The sequence below is a fragment of the Alligator mississippiensis genome, chromosome 4, assembly GCF_030867095.1.
Source record: "Alligator mississippiensis isolate rAllMis1 chromosome 4, rAllMis1, whole genome shotgun sequence".
Taxonomy (NCBI): Eukaryota; Metazoa; Chordata; order Crocodylia; family Alligatoridae; genus Alligator; species Alligator mississippiensis.
In genome coordinates this window covers 163164833-163183990 of record NC_081827.1, presented here as the reverse complement: position 1 = coordinate 163183990, position 19158 = coordinate 163164833, and the positions used below count along the sequence as shown (strand labels likewise).

The 19158-nt window shown below is 49.4% G+C and overlaps 1 protein-coding gene across 4 annotated transcripts in view; it reads right to left on the bottom strand.

The window, feature by feature from the left end:
* The window catches only part of JUP (junction plakoglobin), a 51371-nt gene that overhangs the window by 16868 nt on the left and 15345 nt on the right, over positions 1-19158 (bottom strand). For 3 of the 4 annotated variants that reach the window (XM_059726950.1, XM_059726951.1, XM_014604713.3), the window contains one exon: positions 536-756. In XM_059726950.1, coding sequence (XP_059582933.1) covers positions 536-749 — 214 coding nt within the window. In that variant the 5' untranslated portion in view covers positions 750-756. Of the gene's footprint in view, positions 1-535; positions 757-1494; positions 1595-19158 lie in introns of those variants that run through there. The other variant, XM_014604714.3, reaches the window with a different exon arrangement.

Here is a 19158-nt window from a genome sequence, read left to right as displayed (position 1 = left end):
AGGCAATCAGGGAGCAGGTTATCCTGGGTGTGTTTCTCCTCCCTCTCCCCTTTCCAGAAATCTGAAGTAGCACCATCGCCAGCTGCTTCATCTGTGCAGGCACCCACTTTGCAATGCAAACTGCTTCACAAACACAGTTCCCACCCCTGGAGCGGCCAGGTAATTGAGTGGCACAGATGGCTGATCACCAGGCTGGGATCAGCCAGTTCCTAGCTTGAGTGTACAGATTAGAGCACCTTGGAGACAAACAGGGAAATCAAACTCTGCATCAGAGCTGGCTGTGCCTCTGTGCAAGATCCTTCCCAGGCCATGACCTGCTGCCAAACCGTTCAGCAGGGCTGGGGGGATATTTTAAGCCATATGAACTCCCAAGTCACTGGAGAAGGAGGAATTCATGGAAAAAGGAAATATGCAGACTTAAGTATAGGCCACAAGAAATTTGGTGGAGGAGGTGGAAGGAGGGCAGGGACAAAATAGCTCAATTTGCATGTACACACATGCACATCTGGTTCACCCATCAACTGTGTCCCCCTACCTTGTCCTTGGCCCCCTCCCTGGTTGTAGGTGGTGGTGGTGGTCTTCTTGATGGTGTACTGTTTGCCATAGAGGTCATCATCATCCACGATGCACTTGCTGCTGACAGACGGTACCTGGGTGTTCACCCCCGAGTGGATGCCCGAGTCATAGGTGTATGTTTGCTGCCACTCTGTCACCTTGATAGGCTGCTCCATCATGTTCATCACCTCCATGGCTGTTCTGCAGAGAGGAGGAAGGGAAGGTCACATCCTCTGTCCAGTAAACTGGCAAAACACAGCCAGAAACCAAGCTGGAACCAATCCTCCCTTTTCTACTAGGATCACCATAAAGATGGCCTCTGTCTTGTCCCTCCACACCCACCCGACTGCTCCAAACCCAGGTGAATGCACCACGTGTAGCTCAGCGTCACTTTACCCGCAGCCCTCCCACTCACCCAGAAAGGAGTCCTGCTGCACAGCCTTATTAAGAAGATGAAAAGATGAGGCAAACTAACGAACCCCACTGCTCAGCACTTCACCACACGTGTTGAGACACGAAAGGAGTCTGCAACTGGAACTACCACTCGCAGCAGCCAGGACTTGCTGCAAGAGAAACTCTTGCTCACTGAAGGCCACGTAGGATGCTCCTGGGCAGAAGGACAGAGTAGGGCAGGGCCCCAGCTATTGTGGGTAGCACAGAGGAGCTTTTTCAAGACCAGTTTCCAGAGAGAGATGAACATTGAAACCAGCCGCAAGGGTTTCAGTTCTTAGCATAAAACAGAACCTCATACACTGTCTCCTAGGATATCCTCCAAATGTCTTAAAAGCAAGAGAGATCAAGCCTTGCACTTCCTCATACAAATGCCCTGCTGCCCAGTGCCCAACCTAGGGCAGAGCCTTGCTCTTTAAACAGCAACGTACGCCTGCCAGAGCAAGCATACAGAGAGCAGGCAGTGCTACCGCAGGGGCAGGCACTTACCTAGGATTCACTAAGTAAGGTCTCAGAACTTCACAGCAAAATCAGCTGCACCTCCAGCAACTGGAGAAGAGCAGGAACAGTCGCTCTCCACTGCCATTCAGAAGAACCCGTCTCCTTCCGGAGCTGGGAGGGTGGCACAGCCAGCCTGCTGCACGGCTAGGGGAGGAGACACCAGCCACCGCCCCACACCCATTAAAGGAGAGGCTCACAAGGGTGTGCCAGATTCCAGTCATGATACCATGCTCCCAGATTAAGAGGTAGGGAAGAAACGTGACAAACCCAGCTGAGAAAAGGGGAAGGACCCCATTGCTTCACTGGGTTCTCAGAATGCCAAAGGTTCAGGACTAGGAGATAGGAAGGTCTCAGGGATACTTTCATCCTCAGCCTCCCTGCCCAGAACACACCCCAGGGTGGGGGGTACTGCACATGCAACATGAACTGGCAGGCTGCCTCTGCACCACACTACGAAAGGGTGCAAAAGAGGGTTAATGGCAAAGCAGAGCAGCAAGAAGGGCTGACACTCCCTGAGCTGGAATGCCAGGGAAAAAAAAAAAAAAACCCCAAAACTTCAGGGTGGTGCCAGAACCTTTGCAAAAGCTGCCCCCCTCCCACACTTCAAGGAGGCTGTTGGACAGGTTCCTCCACGTGCGCACAGACAAGAAGGCAACGGTTCCCATGGTAGAGGAATCCTAGTCAGAGGGACTCTCCTGGCAATTGCATACCACACATCTGGTCACAGACATCCAGGAAAAATCCATGAGGATGGGGGTACTCTATGTAGTGATGTGCACAGGTGCCTGCCACAGGAGCTCAGGGGATGGGGAATGGGCTACAGAGTTCTTCCCCTCTTCCTCATGGGTCTGAATCTAGTAGCTTAGAGCTGGACAGCTGCTTGATCCAGCAAGGCAAGCTGGTGGGTCCTTGCTTGGCTCTTCCTGAGATGCAAAGGCAGGGGCTCAGCTTGGACTAAGATGAAATTCCCCCTTATCTTCAGTGCAGTCCCATTAAATCAAAGCCAGACAGAAGCCGCTGGCCAGCAAAAGCCTCATCATCAAGCAGCCAAGAACAGCACATGCAGAGACTGCCCAAGCCTACCATCTCATAGAGAACATGCCCTCCTTTCCCTTGTGCATTTATATGTCAAGCTTCACCTTCCAGGCGACATTCATTTCTGCTCTGCCAGGCTGAACATGGGTAGACCACCAAGAGGCAGTGACATCTGGCTTATCCCAGAGCCGTGGCAGGGATATTGCCATGGACAGCGGGCATCGTGACAGCTGCCCTGAATGCCTCTCAGGTTGTGGGGGAAATACCGTCCAACCCCAAAAAGCAGATCAGATTTATAGGACCAGGCAGCCTTGTTTTCAGGGAGCATTCAGTGATGGAGTCCCTGCAATCCAGGGCTGTCATCATTGGCCAGGGGCTTCTGACGGTGGAGGCAGGTTTCTCATAAATCCCTACTGCTCTACTACAACCACACCTGGATACTAATATCCCTTGCCTCCCACCCCTGCTGCTGACACCAAACACTTCAATAAGGCTTTGCAAAAGCTTGTTTGAACAGGAAAAGCTTCTACCATGGCTTGGGCTTCTACCTACAGCCATGAGCTAGAGATCAGTAGGTGAATGGCTAGCAGAACCAGAGCATCCCTACTTCCAGCTTCGGATATAATAAGCTAGACAAAGCCTGGGCCACCTCCCTCCCCAACACTGTTAGCTCTAGGAAAGAAGCTGGCCTCAGAAGAACAGCCATTGTGGAAGCCCTGCCTTAGCCAGGTGTTGCTTGCCAGTATTGTATTGCATCAGTGCAGCAATAGCAGGTGGCACAAGACGGCTAGCAAAAGGCCCCATGATTCAACGAGTTTAGGCGAAAGAGTTGAAAGTACAGCAAGGAGCTTGCTAGATTTCAGAAAACCTGTTGCCATCAGAATCGGAGGTCTCCAACACAAGCTGTTGACACCCTCCCATCAACCTTAGAGCAGTACACTGCTGCCAGCGATTTGCAAATGCTCCCCCCATAAACCCAGGCCAGAGGAGGCCTAGGATAGAAAGGCTGTGTAGCGGGAGCACAAAGAGCAACATAGTCCTGCCTGCTGTGGGCTCAAGGAAGAAGGAACGGTAAGGGAGGGGTACCGTGCCTCACTTCCCCACATCCATGCAGCAACACTAATGTACCGTATGCTTGGCCCACAACAGGGGGGCTCGCTCATCCTGGGCATCAGGATTATTAATGCAGGGGATTAGTGTGAAGATAATGGGCTTAAAGCCAGCCCTTGCACACAAAGGTTTTCAAACCCCACCCTGCTTCCTGGGGACCATGGGAGCCCCTGGGTCTGCAGACAGAAGATGCATTGCAGGAAAGAGAAAACAGCCTTGCACTGGGTTCATACCAGAGAGGTAACAGAGGCCAGAGCCTGCTCCTTCCCCTACTGCCCTGCCTACCCTCAGTCCCAGGAGACTTATCAGATCTCCAGGGTTTTACCACAGCAGGCAAGCCACTGCTGCACCCCTCCAGCCATTCTCCCCAGACTCCTACTAGGCCACTTAAGGGGAGAGACACATCAGGACAGTGCTCAAGCCAGCACTGGCTGTGAGGGGGGTGACCCAGGCAGATGCATACAGCAAGGAAGAGCTGCCTTTTACGGCTATGTCAAGCGCTGCACAAGCCTTGCACTGCACTTTGACAGCAGGGCCCCCGCTGCTTCCCTCTCCAACACGTGACCCAGGTGCAGAGTCACAACATGTGGGGGTAATGGGGGGGGGGGGGGGAAGAGAACTGAGTCAGAGTTTCAGACATGATAAGAGATGTAGGGAGCAGCTATTCTAAATCCAGCCCAGTGAAGCTGGGAGGGGCAGTGACTGCATTGCCAAAGAGCGGAGGTGGTAATTAGGCCTCTCCAATACTCTGATTCATCGGACCAGGAGAGCACCGTCTGGAGGGCTTGGCTTCAGAGTGAGAGGAGCCCATGCCTATGGATTTTCTGGATCAATATAGCAGCCCTACGCCATTTTGTTCCTCAAACAGGCAGGAAGCAAGCTGCTTCCTTTTCTGGCCAGGCAAATGCATTTGTCAGGTGCCCTTCTCCTTGCAAGACCCTGGGAAAGCCAGAAGAACGATAGCCGCAGGCCACCTGGCCCCTCCATGCTGAGTCACTGCATTGGGCAGAGGCCCCAGATGCTGATTTCATAGACCAGGAGGCAAGCGAGCCAGCTGACAGGTTGGGGTGGCGCGAGGAACTCTTCTGGTATTAGTCAGTCAGACGGTAGCTTTACCTGTACAGGCTTGGCACAGCTCGTCTCAGCCCCACTGCTGCAGGCTGTTCCCAAGGAACCTCGTGCAGTAACGAACAGCACGGACCCACAGCCCAGCGCAAGACCCAGACCCAGGGCAGCAAAAAGCATGCCAGGCAAGCCAATGTGGGAATGCGCTCAGAGATGCCACATGAAACATGAAGTGTTGCCTGGTGTAGCTAAGCAAATTGTATTTGATACACCTGACTTGGGGCTAGCCGCTGCCCTGTTTAAAGGCAGAAACTCCCAACCAATGTTGCAAGCACAGGTTCTCCGCCTCACCTACGTGCTTTGAAAGATCTGACAGAGGAGGGGGCCAACCTGGGGCATACATGCCACAAGTGGCAGAGGCAGCCTCTGTGTGCAGCATATGGCAAATCAGGGAGGGGACCAGCAGCACAGTAGCAGACATGGCAGGGAGCAGAAAGCAGAGCAGCAGATTGGGAGGGAGCACCGGGCAGGAGGCAGAGCAATCAGTCAGGCAGCGGAAGGGGATCAGCATGGCATTCAGGGAAAGTGTGGGGCTCATTTATGACACCCACATATCCAATAGATTGCAGCAAGCCAGCCACACCTACCAATGGCATGTGTATTGTTTTCCTACCTTGTCCTGCGTGACCTTCCTAAGCACACTGTAAATGTGATGCTCTATGAAGTTATAACCTACACGCTAAATACAATTGTGACTTAAATGGCTTGCCCACAGTGCATGTTTATGATGCAGTAAAAAACAAAAAGGCAAAAAAAAGACACACAGACCCACTATTGGAAGCAACTCAAAGTTGTTTATTTCCTTATCGCAAATCAGTGTAGGCTGGGAGGGGTGGAGACAGATAAGCTGTATGAAATGCAGAACCTGAGAAGGGAAGGCAGCAACTGGAAGTGTCAAGCAAGTGACAAATAAATGCTGAAGTAATATACAGTGCCAGCACTGGGTCCGGGTATTCTGCGTGGTCTCCAGCCAACATGGCAGCATTCAGTTGGCAGGGGGAGATGTTAACAAGGAGCAAAAGTTTACAAAGAAAAACCCCAGAGGCAACAGATGATTCAGCCCTGGAGAGAAAGAGTCTCCAGCCTTCCCACCAGCTTTTTCAGCCAAGCACAGAGCTCATCATCATTGTGATCTTGATAAGACTCAGGAACTATCCCTCCCCCACCACTAGCATTTGTAAATACAGCTAGCTCACACCACTGGGTACATAAACACCAAGTATCGGGCTGAAAACTGCACCAAGGTTCAAGAAAAACAAATTCCCTTCGCAGTCAGCTTGCAACTCACTGACCTCCCACATGATGCCACACACAGACAAAGGCTGCACGGTGCAGAGTGGTGGCAGCTGGTAGCTGTTCAAGCCAAGGCACTAGGTGGCCAGAGAAGAGGAAGCTTGCCCTCAAATCAATGCCCATTACCAAAGGGTGCCTACTGTGCTCGCCCGGGGGATTGGGACTTGGGACTCCATCTTGCAGCACCAGCAGCATTAGAGTATTTCGCAGGCCCAACTGCAGAACTGATGCACCCAGTGCTCAAGCTTGCTCTCCCCCACGCAGCCAGGGATCAGAAGTTGTGGGGTAGACAGAGCATTACTTTTTTTTCTTTTTTTTTTTTAAACTTGACCCATCTCCATTTCACATCTTACTGACTTAATGTCCTGTGGGCAACTGAAGCTAAACCTGCAGACAAGAGTTTGGACTGAGGTGCGGAAAGACAAAAAGTCACCTTATGAGCAAGTAAGTGGGTAAGGAGGTGATGGGAAGTGCTAGGGCTTGGGAACTGAAAAAAAGCATTTCACCTGCACCCCCATGAGCGAGGCAAAGTGTGTCAATGCCTTAAAGGAACAGTAAAGCATCTCAAAGTAGATATACTTTGAGCTACTATCTAGTAGAAGTAGCTACTATCTCAAAGTAGATATACTAGCTACAAGGAGAACCTGCACCTTGGGCTACAAATCCAAATCCCAGAAGTCAGTGTTCCTAAAGGAAGGAAGATTGGTCAGAAGAGACAGCCATAAAAGCAGTCAAGGGGAACCAAACACCTCTATCGCCAAGATTAACAGAAGAGGTCTAAGCACCCTTGACTGCTTTGGGAGTCTCAACCCAGGGCCTTACTAATGAGATGGGGAAGCAAGACACAAGCCCTTGGAACTTGAGACCTTAGAGAGGGGAACTGGAGACTGGAGTGATACAAGGTTTGGCAGTAGCCACAGGACTATGAATAAGTGTGGTCACAACTACACCACATTAACTTTACATGGAGATTAAGGCTTGACTAAAGAGGGGCAATTTTCAAGTTAAGGAAGAAAAAACAACACCCCCCCCATCCCCCCCCCCCAAAAAAAACCCCAAAAACCTAAGGGCCAGTGCAAGGGGCATCCCTGCAAGGAACTGGTCAGCCTGCCTTTGCAAAGAGAGTCAGCTCCTGGTCGCACTACATTGTACAAGTGGGACTGCTGGAGTACAGCAGGAGACGGCTTCGATTGCCTCCATTACCTAATGAGTGCACTGCGCTGCCAGGAGGGGTTGATTATACATTGACCAAGTGCATGCGTGGACAGTAACTGCTGCTCTGCAATTTAAAGTTTGACAGACACTTAATTTTCCAAGCATCCATGGGTTAGGCTGGAGCACTGACTGCTCACATGGCTCTGCATAATTCATGAACCAACGTTAGTGTTTTCCCCACCGTAGATGGCAATCATTTAAGCTTACACATCAAAAGCTAGTCAAGCTACTCACCAGGGGTGTTTTACATGCTCAAATGAGCTGCATCTGGCAAGTTTGGGCTGTGCAGAAGGACAAGTCAAGTCATTGCACACGATTACTTCTAACCAGCCTCTGAGAGTTAGAGGGCAAGCCAATGCCCCTGTCACATAGCATCTCCAACCCCGAAGTACCCACTTATAAAGTACAGGTAAACTCCTGCAGATTTGCCAACTATCTTCCAGATGCTCAGGCTCCTTGTCAGCTGTCAGGCCAGATGAACAGTGCCAGCCTTCTTCCACCCATTCATGAGGTTCAGGATTGTTCCACACAACAGCTTCATAGCTAATGGTCCAACACCCATGAGGGGAGAAAGCACCCAGAGCTAAAGATACGGGCAGACATAACCAAAACAAAGCATATCACATTTTGCTTCGAGTCCTTTTCATTTTTACCACTTCAGGGGGGTACAGATATGCAACTACCTCCCCCACTAAGGCATCCCTGTGAAGTGCTTCAATTATCCCTCTTTCATCCAGGGTCTTATATAGTATATTTAGGGTAGATTTATAGCACTGTACATCATCTGTCCACTCCATTTTAGTAGCATTAAGGTCATTTGAAATGCTACACACTTATGTCTAACTATGCCCTAAGAAACAAGAGGGAGGAGAGCAACACAGCACACACGGAGGTCGAGAGTGCCACAAGTCAGCTCTGGTTTGCATTCTCCAGGGAGAAAGAGGCATGGGTGTGGAGGACCCAAGAGCCAAGGCTGGTCACCACTGCCCAAAAGCTCCTGGCTTCTTTCAGCTAGGAGTACCCTGAAAGGCAACGGCAGATGGAGTGACAGAGAGACAGCTGGGGAAACTGTATACTGCTAGATGCTACTCCGGTGTTTATCATGCAGCCTTCCTGGAATTCCCCACAAGCTTACTCAGAGAGGAATTAGTATTAGGAAGACTAAGCAAGCTCCCTTGGGAAGAGAGATAATGGACCCTTCTCCTCCTGCCCAACTCACTGGGGACAGAGGCAGCAGGTTTTGTGCCGTTTAGAGCAGTGCTGGTGATATGAAATGAGGTTTTAGCCTTTTGATTGCATGAATGAGTGCCTGTAGTAAAATACTCCAACAAAGAACCTCATAAGTGGAGATGGTTGTTGGTACCCTGACCTAGATTCCTCCAGAGTCTCACCCACCCTAACTGAATGAAAAGCCACACATCTGAACACATCTGGCAGCCTTCATTCACAGGCAGATAGCCAGCCAGTTCCTTAGCTACAGGTCCAAGCATTCATTTCTTGAGAAGCTTCTTCATATGTTTGGTCACTAGCAGAGATCAGGCAGCTGAGTGGGCCTTTGACAAGTACAGTTCCAGGTCAGAGAGCCAGCAGAAACATGGTGCACCTATGCAGGACTAACGGCTCAGGAAATATCAGCCATTTCAGGAAGACCTTATACTGTAACTCAACACAGAGACATCCAGAAGGCTTAGATGCAAGTCCATCTTTCCAAGTTCTCAATTTGGATATGAAAAAGCTAGTCGAAAAGGACCTCAAGTCACAAAGGATGACTCTAAGCTTGTGTAGCAGCAACATGCCCAAAAGTTGGTGGTCAAGAGTTCCACTGTGCAGTGCTGCTCACCGTCCTGTAGCAAGGTAGCCAAGTGGCCCTTCAGGTACTTTGAACAAGTAGCATGAATGTATTGGGAAACTGAATCTTGTTCTTCACCTCACTGAGGCACTGCAGAGAGCAGAGGCATGCTCTGGGTGGTTGAATTCCTAATGTCACAAGGCAGCACTGGGACAACACAGTCTTCACATCAAACCTGCAGTAGAACAAACAAACAGTCTCCAAAAGGTTCACTCAGCCTCGGAACAGGGTATGGTGGGTACCAGAGGCTCAAGACCAGGAAACCAACTATTTGGTCTCTTCCTCTGAAGGAGCCCTCAGAGAATTTCCTTATGATGTCCAATATGAGGCTCAAGCTAATAGCCCCAGAGAGCTGCGGCATGCATGTGTGCCGTCACCTTTGGTTGTCAATGGCGTGACAAAAGTCACTCAACAGCATGCAAACAAAGACTGGGTTTCCTGCTCTGTAAATGAGAGGTCTTTCTAAGGCCACAGATCATAAAGCTCCAATAGACAGCGAGCAGGAGGATTAAATGCGAAGAGACAAAGCAAAGCTAGGAGGGAAGGCATGTAACTGGACCAGAGTGAGATGTGACAAGAGGCCAGAGGTAGAGCTAGCGAGGTTGCCAACCCATGATCTGGCCCTTCTCTTAAAATCCTACACTCACTTGAAGACACCAGAATCTCTGCCTTCTTATATAAAAAAAGTTTCTAGTCCCCTTGGATGTAGAAAAAAAACTTTAAGAACTTGAAAAAATTCTCCAAAGGCTTAAAAATACAACCCAAAAAGCAAATCAAAACAATTCCAAGGGATGAGGTATTAAAAGAAGTCAGTTTTTGAATGTTTAGGGTTGGTCATATTGCCAAGACCTTCAGGGAAGTCAAGCCAGGAACAGACCAGGAGGGGCAGTATGCACCTTCCCTGTAACAAACCTGAAAGAAAAAAAAGAGTCCACTTCTGGAAGCGTTCCCACACAAGAGAAAGGTTAGGTGGAGTCATTTTATTGGGACTGCAAGAGGGCAATAAAGACAGGCAGCATATTTACTAGGCGGCTGCTTCCTCATGCTTCTGGGGCTGCACTGAGAGCAGGCCAAGAAGCGTGCGGTACGAAGAATTCAATTTCTCCCATTCAATTAGCAGCTACAGCAGCAGCACCAGACACTGCCTGCTAGAGCGCTTGAAGGTTAGAAATGCCACTCCTTTAAGCAAAGCAGTGGACAACGATGCACAGAGCACTCAGTCAGCTCTCATCCATCACCCTGGGAGCACTCCAGTGGCAGAAGCTTCATTCAATAACAGGATGTACATGATGCCATTCAATGCTGATCTGGTGCTGTACCCGTTGTTGTATCCAAAGCTCTCCAGCTCCTGCAAGTCCAAGGAAGTTGCCAGCCATACTACACCCACATGCTAGGCAGTGGGATGCTCAAAATATTTGTGGCTATGAATGGCAAGGAGTTAAGAGGAACCACTTGGGAAAATGGACAGCACCTGTGCAGCACAAGTGAGAATGGCTTCTCAGGAATGATTTAGGAGCATTGCGCACTGGCCAGTTGCTGGGCTGGTGACTGCATGAACACATTGGCTAGCTTAATAGCAGGCTGCTGGGGAAATGGGAGCACACAGTAAGCCAGTGACAAATTGGAGGCCAAGCTGCCAGTGGAAGTGGTAAGGTAGGTGCCATTTGCTTTCAAGTTCCACCTCCAGTGCCCTGGCTGGACAAAATGGGCCCCGTTATTCAAGAGGTGCCAAAGATTGATTGGGATTAGGTTGGTTAGGGCTCATAACATTTACTGGAATGTAAAGAGGACATTCTTAGGAAGGGGGAGAACACGCATATGTGTGCGCACATTAGGGGAGGTCGACACCAGACCACAAGCATGACTAGGAAAGTGAAGCTTGCCAAGAGTTTGCTACCAGAGCCCTTCTGTTCTTGATGAGAGACTGGCATGCTTGCATACACCGCGAGTTTAGAAATTCTCACATTGTGCTCTACTTTTGACAGTAGGACTGAGCAATACTTAGTGTAAGGAAGCTGTCTGGTCACTCTGCTCACCCTTAGTCAGGCTCCTGACAGCCTGCTGAGTAAGGACAGACAATACATGAAGTCCTTGAGCTCCAGGGCTGTTTTAAAAAGAGGGAATGTCATGAGACGACACCCAAGCAAAGGGGACTGGGATATGGCTTGCAGCCATGAGATGAGGAACCAAGGAAGGCACCAGGAGCAACATCTGGAGACCTCACAGACCTATTGGATTGTTCTGGTCTTCTGCAAGGAAACAGCGGCAGCCTCTTCCCTAAGCACCAACAAGTGCCTGAGCAGACGATCCACGCAGCAGTCTAGCTAGGAGCAATGAAGACGACTTTAACAGGGCAAGACCTGAACCAGTTGGTCTCTAAGGTGCCATCCTGCCCTACCTTCTGCCTGACTTCACATCAACATAGCTAACCATCTCCCTTAACAGGCCATAAAATGTTATACTTGGGTCTTCCAGAGAAGGTCAGGATGTTTCACCTGAGAGTTAGTTAGGGAAGCAGACTGAGCAGGACTTGAATCTCTCTCCCACCTTGAGAGACTGAGCCACTAATCATGTTGGTGAACAACTGAAGACAGTCCCACCCAATGCACACATTACTTGTGCAACCCAACTACAGCAGGGAAGAGAAGCTTGGCCTGCGCCTCTTCAACTACAAGCATCTAGCTTGTAATGAAATAAGTGTAGCTATGCTAATAAATACAGGTTTGGGCCATTAACAAGGCAGAAGGGAAAGCTAATGGGGCAACGTGCTCCTTTCTCCAACCCATCCCATGTTCTCAGCAGTTTCTCTGTAGCCAGCACCTGGCAGGGCTGCCATGCCCAGGCATGCAAGATGCATACAAGCAAACAGACTCTTCCAACTCCTTGGCTCACAAGGCAGCTGCCACCAGAGGTGTAAACACACACCAGGCAGTTTCCTCCAAGCAAACTGGCTTTCCTCACGTGCGGGGGAACACAACTAGCTATGCACAGAGTTTAAGGGCACCAAATACAAAGACAGATCTAAGCACCAAGTCTGAGAAGGTGCCATAGCCATCTGCTCCTTGGCTAGGGGGATGAGATATTTTATAAAAAGGTTTAGCCCTTTCCTGCAACGTTTCCTGGAGCCAAGAACTCCGACAAAAAACAGAGGAAGTGACAAATGGTGGAAGAGAGACTAGAAGACTTGTCTGTCTCCCAAGTTATTTGATCAGAGTCCAGACAGCAGCATCTTTGCATAGGCAGCGTCTGACAAGGAAGTCTCCCATAAATATGCATCTCTTTTGCTGCTAGACACCCAAGTTTAGCCTTTTCCTTCTGCTCCCTGCGATAAACCTGCTTTTTCAGACAGGGCAGGCCAGAACCTTTATTAGAATTCTACATTTAAACTGATTTGCTGCTGCGTTACCCACGAAAAGCAGCAGGGAAGTGATAAATATTGTTTCATGAAAAAAATATCTATTCTTTAGGGGCTTCTCAGCTTTCAGTTGTCAGGCACGTGTCACTCAACTGAGAGGAGGAGCAGACAGGACAAATGGCAAGAAGCTGCATATATCCAGGCAGGGCAACAGGACATTAAACCCTGCACACAGCAATGTGTAGCTGCATGCTAACTTCCCCCTTTGCATCACTGGCAAACACTGAACCCCAGAACCAGCAGCTCCAGGTGAAAGGATTTGAGATTGGCAGCCTGCATAGCTCTCTCGGAGGTGCCACTAAAAGGAGGATAAACAAAGCTCAGGAGGACACCAGCTCACACCAATTTTAATTCTTATGTCAGCCCCATTGGGCAGGGTAAAGAAGCCAACACTAGAAGCATGAAGATCCACCACATGCTTGGGTTATACATAGGTAGAGTCTGAACATTAGCCGACTAGCTGTAAGAGCAAGGCACTTCAGAACAACTGTTGGACTAAAGAAAGGTACTACGCCTGGCAGATTGTTATCCCTTCCGGAAAGGTCAGGAACTCCGACTACATGGCGCATGGCACAGATCAAGAGGTGGAGAGGCTAAGAAAGGGCTGCTGGCTCCCATATTTAGACTCCACAGGATTTGATTTGCCATTATGCATAACAACCAACCCAAATCAAGCTGCCCCAGCCTGCAGAAGAAAAGGAAGGTCAGGCAAAGCAGCAGCCCTGGCTGTATGTACATATTCACACACAGCAACCTTGTCATATGCAAGAGAACAAGAGGCCAGCAAAGCAGTACTTCCCTCCATGGCACAGCCATATTATTTCAGAGCAACATGCAATGCGATGTACGCAGCTTCTGGAAGCCTGTGAGCTATTGCAATTACACTTACTTAGGCCACTTGGGAAGAAAAAGATGCATTTAAGACAATTCAGCAAATGCAATGGAGGAAGAGGAACTATATTAGGAGGCACTTATGCTGAAAGCAGGTAATATCCAATCCTCTCCAGAGCCACACAGAATTGGCTAACATTTGTTAAGATTCAAAGAACATAGATAACTGAGGACAGAGAACTGCTGGTGTTTACAGCACAGCACCCAGCACCTCACCTAGAGGAACAGAGGACAGAGACCTTCTTTAAGCAAGTGTGAGAAGAGGGCTTTGTCTTAGCCCCACACATAGGCAATCCAAGTGACTCAGTCTCTCAGCAAAGACCTCAGCACAGTGGGTCAGCACTTTGTGAAAGACTTCAGCATGGCACTCTACAGGCCCCCATTCCCAGAGGGCACTAGAAACCTAGGTCCAATTACCTCTACACTGCAAGCACAACACAGGGGAGAGAAGAATCAGCCTCCTGCTTACCAAGGGACCTGGGCCCCAGCCCAGTGTCAATGTTACAAAGCAGAGTGGGGTTTATTTGGAAATAGGAAGAATCTGAATCCACTCACGTGCAACTTGTGGCAGCACATGTGGTCTTTGAGGTTTTGCATAATCAGCATAATGTTGCCCAACTGACTTGAGGCAGAGGTTAGCGCAGGAGTCCATAAAACCCCTTCCAATATTTCCCCACTTAATGGCAGCCTAGTCTGGCACATCCTAGAAGGCTACTCTCACAATAAATGGGTGCGTCTACACAAGACATTTACTGTGGAGTACATTAATTAGCTCCACAGTAAATGTCTCAGCATCTACACATGCAGGGTTATTAGGCTGAAGTAAACTAATAAACTCTACAGCAGGACAGTACTTGTAAATACAAGTATTATACTGTTGCAGAGGTTTTTTTGGGTTTTTTTTGTTTTTTTAACTCTGCAACAGTGCACATGTAGATGCTGACCCAGCTGGCTGGAGCATGAGGGTGCTTCAGTGCTGGAGCTGCCAGCCAACTAGCCATGCACTCCTGGAGCACCCTCATGCCCCAACCAGCACCTCTGCAGCAAGTTGAGCTGGGTTGGAGCAACCCCAGGCTGGTGACCCCCTGGGCCCCCTGCCAACCTGGCTCAATGTGCTGTGGTCCCAGGCACATGTGTAAACATGGCGCCCGGGAGCAATAAACTCCAGCGTTTATTGTGCTGGAGTTTATTGAATTGCATTAAATATGCACACGCAGACATGCCCAATCTATAGCAATGAGAGAGACTGCCTGCACTGATGCACTCGGGATTAAAGACAGAAAGGATTATTTTCATCCTGTGAGAGGAGCAACGTTCTTATTTTTCTGAGAGTTTGACACACAACTGTGGTCATGATTTGACCCTGAAGGTACATGTTAAGGAGCAACATCACTGGTGCACTAGTCGAGCACCACTTAGAAGGCAGAGCAATACATTGCTTTCCTGGCTTCCCCGACAGCCCTGGGCCACTTTAGCGTCCCCTCTACAACAAGTGAGGTGGCATTTGCCCCCCTTTGAAAGCTATAAAGAGAATTGTGGGCCTAAAAAGGTCCAGATTTTTTTTAAATAGTTTTTACACACTGAAAGATGCGGATAGGAGGCCAAGGCATTTCTAGAAAGCCCATTTAAGCATCCAACACCAAATCAGAATGAATGGCAACTGGATGCTTTTAAAATCCATAATAGATTCTTGCTTGCACCTTTAGGTGCCTAAATGCCTTTATAAGCCAGTCCATAACACCACCACCTGCTAAACATCAAAGCTCATTGTAGGGTTTGAATGTGCTTTGTAAGGGTCATGAGACCCCTCCATTCCACTGCCTACGACAGGACAGGGTTAACTTCCAGAAGGTCAAAAGAGCTTTCCTCTTCTGAAAAAGGCAATGCTCTTGTGTTTAACGCTAATGAAGCTCAGATAGAATCCGCAGCAAAACTGAGCTTTCTACAAAACCCTACAGCAGCCAAGGTTATGAAAAGGATCCTTTGCAAGGATGAGAAGCGCAAGGATAGGGGGAAAAAATAGAAAGGAGCCTTTCAAAATTCCAGCAGCATCCATTGAAATTAGGCCTGCAATAGCTTATATCATTTCAGTGAAGGCTTTACAGGCAAGCTAAGTTGAGGAATTCAAAAGAAATCAAGAGACTGGCTTGAAGTTTAATGAGGAAGAGACTCGTATGTTAGAGGAACGACAATCTTTGTAATGGAAGCTGGAATAGCACAATGCACCACCACTGCCTTCCAACCCCCACTCCGCTAGCTCAGTCCTCATCATCCATGCAAACAAAGAAACTGAATTCCTTTGTTCTCCTGGCATGTTTATAACTGTACTGGAACTGTTCCCTTGGCTTCCTGTGTCAGCCCAATGAACGATCAACAGGCTCTCAGATAACTTAATTCCAACTCGCTTGGAGAGAAGGGTGGAGAGGAGGTCACCGGTTAGAAGCAAGCTGCCTGGGTCAGCTAATCAGGGGAGGTTATTAAGAACAGAATTTATTTTTTTATTTATTTATTTTTTTTAATACCATCACTGGGAGGTAAAGTTCATTTCTGAGCCTGTTGATACAAGCTGAGAACAAAGCACTCTCCTCCACCATGCAGGCAGCACTGTCTGCCTCCCTCACGCATTCCTTTACACATCTTAGTTGAAACCAAGGGAAAGGGCTCCCTGATGGATCTATCAACAGCAAAAGCCCCCCCTCGCCCCCCAGAATTGCATGTTTTCTTTGCAACAATCTGTTATGTTTGGTTGCAGCTCTCCAACAGAGCTTAAAAAAAAGTGCATTCTCCAAACCCTTGAACTGTCTTGCCTTCACCCAATTTAATACTTACTGACAGCTCCAGCACACACACACACACACACACACACACACACACACACACACACACACACACACACAGTCCAGGCCGTAATATTTCACTTCATGTCATCTGATGACAAGGTATTATTCATTAATAAGCTTTCACTGTTTTCCCCTTGTGAGGATATGCACAGCATTGGTCATTACAATTATTCTTCCACAACAAACAAGCAGGGTGGACCAGCCTACTGAAAAGAGAGAAGCGCAAGTCCCAAATGCTAAGAGCCAGACCTGCTTACTGTGCTCCTACAACAAAAGCACAGGCCAAGCAAAGAAGGCCATTTGTTGGGCCACCTTTCTGCTGAGGATTTGCAATTAGTTGGTGTTTTGTTTGGGGTTGGGTTTGTTTTGGGGGGTTGTCTCCCTCCTCTCCTTACCTGTAGCACTCTGTGCTGTTTGTTATCATGTCCTGCAAGGCAGCAGGCCAGGAGCCAGCATCTGCAAGACAGCATGCAGTAAGGCACAGCGGGCATTATCTCACTGCCATATGTGCACGTGGGTATGCTTGACGCAAACAGCTGAGCCGGCTGGTCCTTTGTGTCTCATGCTGATATATTTCCAATGGATTAAGACGCTGAAACAGTAGGCAACTCAGCCTTGAAGACACGCTTTGGATTCATGTGTTTTGACATGAGAAGGGACCAGGAGTTCAGTAACTCGCATTGCGCTGAAGCATCATCCAAAAAGATGTCCCCTAATGTCCACAGATACAGACTGAAGGTGGAGTTGGCACCACCTCTCTTGGGAGTTGGTGCTGATGGCCGGTCACCCTCCTCATGGCCAAGTACAGACATTACACTTTTACCAGTATAAGTGATCGGAAACGGGTCTATACCCGTAACAGAGCAGAAGTTCAGCGCAGACTGGTTTAAAAATGGCAGAACTCAGTCTAAAATTTGCAGCCCCCCCCACCCTACCCCACTCCTGGGCGAATGTGTATTCTGTTCACTACCGATCTAACTACACAGGGGCGGGCAATTATTTCAGGCGGAGGGCAGCTTACTGAGTTTTGGCAAGCCATTGAGGGCTGCATGACAGGCAGCTGGGGCAGATAACTAATGTTTTAGGGGCCCCGCAGGCCAGATAGAATGGCCTGGCCGGCCGCATTTGGCCCGTGGGCCGCATTTTGCTCACACCTGAACTACACCATTTACAGAAAACCACGTATCTTAGACCGATTCTGCCTCAGGCTTTTTGAAAGTCTGTACCTAGCCTATATGTCTGAGCCTCATTTCCAGGCTGAACTTGGCTGGGTTCTGTTTCCAGATGTCAGTTCTTGTCCTGCTTCTCTCCGCTCTAGATCAAAGGGTCCTGTAGTACCTGGTACTTTCTTCCCCCTTTGAAAGTACTTCTACACTGTGATCAAGTCCCCTCAGTCTTCCCAATAAGCTAAGCAGAGCAAGTTCTTTACATCTCTCTGTAAAGGAGTTTACACCAGCCTCCTAATCATTGGTAGGTCTCTTTTCTGCATTACAAAAATGTGGACATGAGATGGGTCCAGGGTTTCAGCACTCATCTCACCAATACCACACAGAAATGAAAATTCCCTCCCTGCTTTTGCTCACTACTTACCCTAGGGGAAAAACCTTTGTGCCGTCATAAAAAAGTGTTATGGCAACACAAAGGCCAAGCAAACAGATATTCACATCCTTTGTCACAAATACCCCCAAAAATCTGTGGCCATGACAAAGGTGCTATTAGTTTCTGCCACTTCATTGCAGCAGATGTTCATTTGCTTTATGGCACAAGAGTGTGAGCAGCTTGGAGATGCCTGCACTCTCCAGCTGCTCTGGGCAGGTGTTCTCCAGCAACCCTATCCTACATACCCTAGGAATTCGCTTGCAGGATCAGGCCCCCCACCAAAAGTGCCTGTCCAGCGTTCCCATCTTGCAGAGATATGCCCTAGCCCTAGACAGTTTGTAAGGGACACCTCTGTAAGTGGAGAAGGTCAGGGCTCCACATTTACTTGTGCCCCAGGGAACCTCTGAGGCATGTCTCTGTAAGCAAGAAACACTGCCCACAGTACCAGGCCCCTGCCCAGTGTGGGACAATGGACAACGTACATTTCTCACCCAGTGAAATAGAGCAGCCAGGGATCTGATCTGCTTCATTTGACAAAGCCTGTTTATAGCCCTAGTCATCCTGACCAAGTGTGGCATGGCTCTATTACACTGCACTGTGAAGCTGGACATCTCTCATGTGGGTGCTGAAAAACTCCACCCACATCTTGTCTCCTTTCTCCACACCAAGGTGTTACATATGATCTTTTCCATCCCCAGCAGTTGCCTGAGTTAGGGACAACAATGCTAGGGACTAGGCTGGTCTGGGCCCCCTGCACCAAATCCTGGCTGCCAGGCAAAGTGGTCACAACTGACCAAGGCCCCTGCAGTGAGGGAGGGAGTGGGGCAGGGGCTGGGGCCACCGCTGCCCAGCTGTGGTGGGCAGGACAGAGCCACAGCTTGTTTGGGAGAGAGGGGGGCAGTGGCTCCTACTGCTGCACACAGCCTGGGAGGGCATGTGCCCCTGGACCTGCACAGGGGGGCAGAGTGGGATGCCACTGTGGGCTGGGGCCAGGGAAGAGCCCGGCACATGAGGAGCTGCACTCAAGGCCATGCTCAGGGCAGGCGGTGCTGGGATGAGGGTTATGGGGGGACTGCAGCCACCACAAATTTCACCATAGCCCCCCCATCCTGCTCCCAACGTGTGCGCAGCAGCAGGAGCTGCCACCCCTTCCCCATGCCCCCCAGATGAGCCATGGCTCCATCCCGCTCCACCCTGGCTGTGCAGCGCTGCCCCAACCCCTACCCAACTCCTCCCTCACCATGGGGGGGGGTCGTTGATTTGGCCCCCCCCCATGCCCC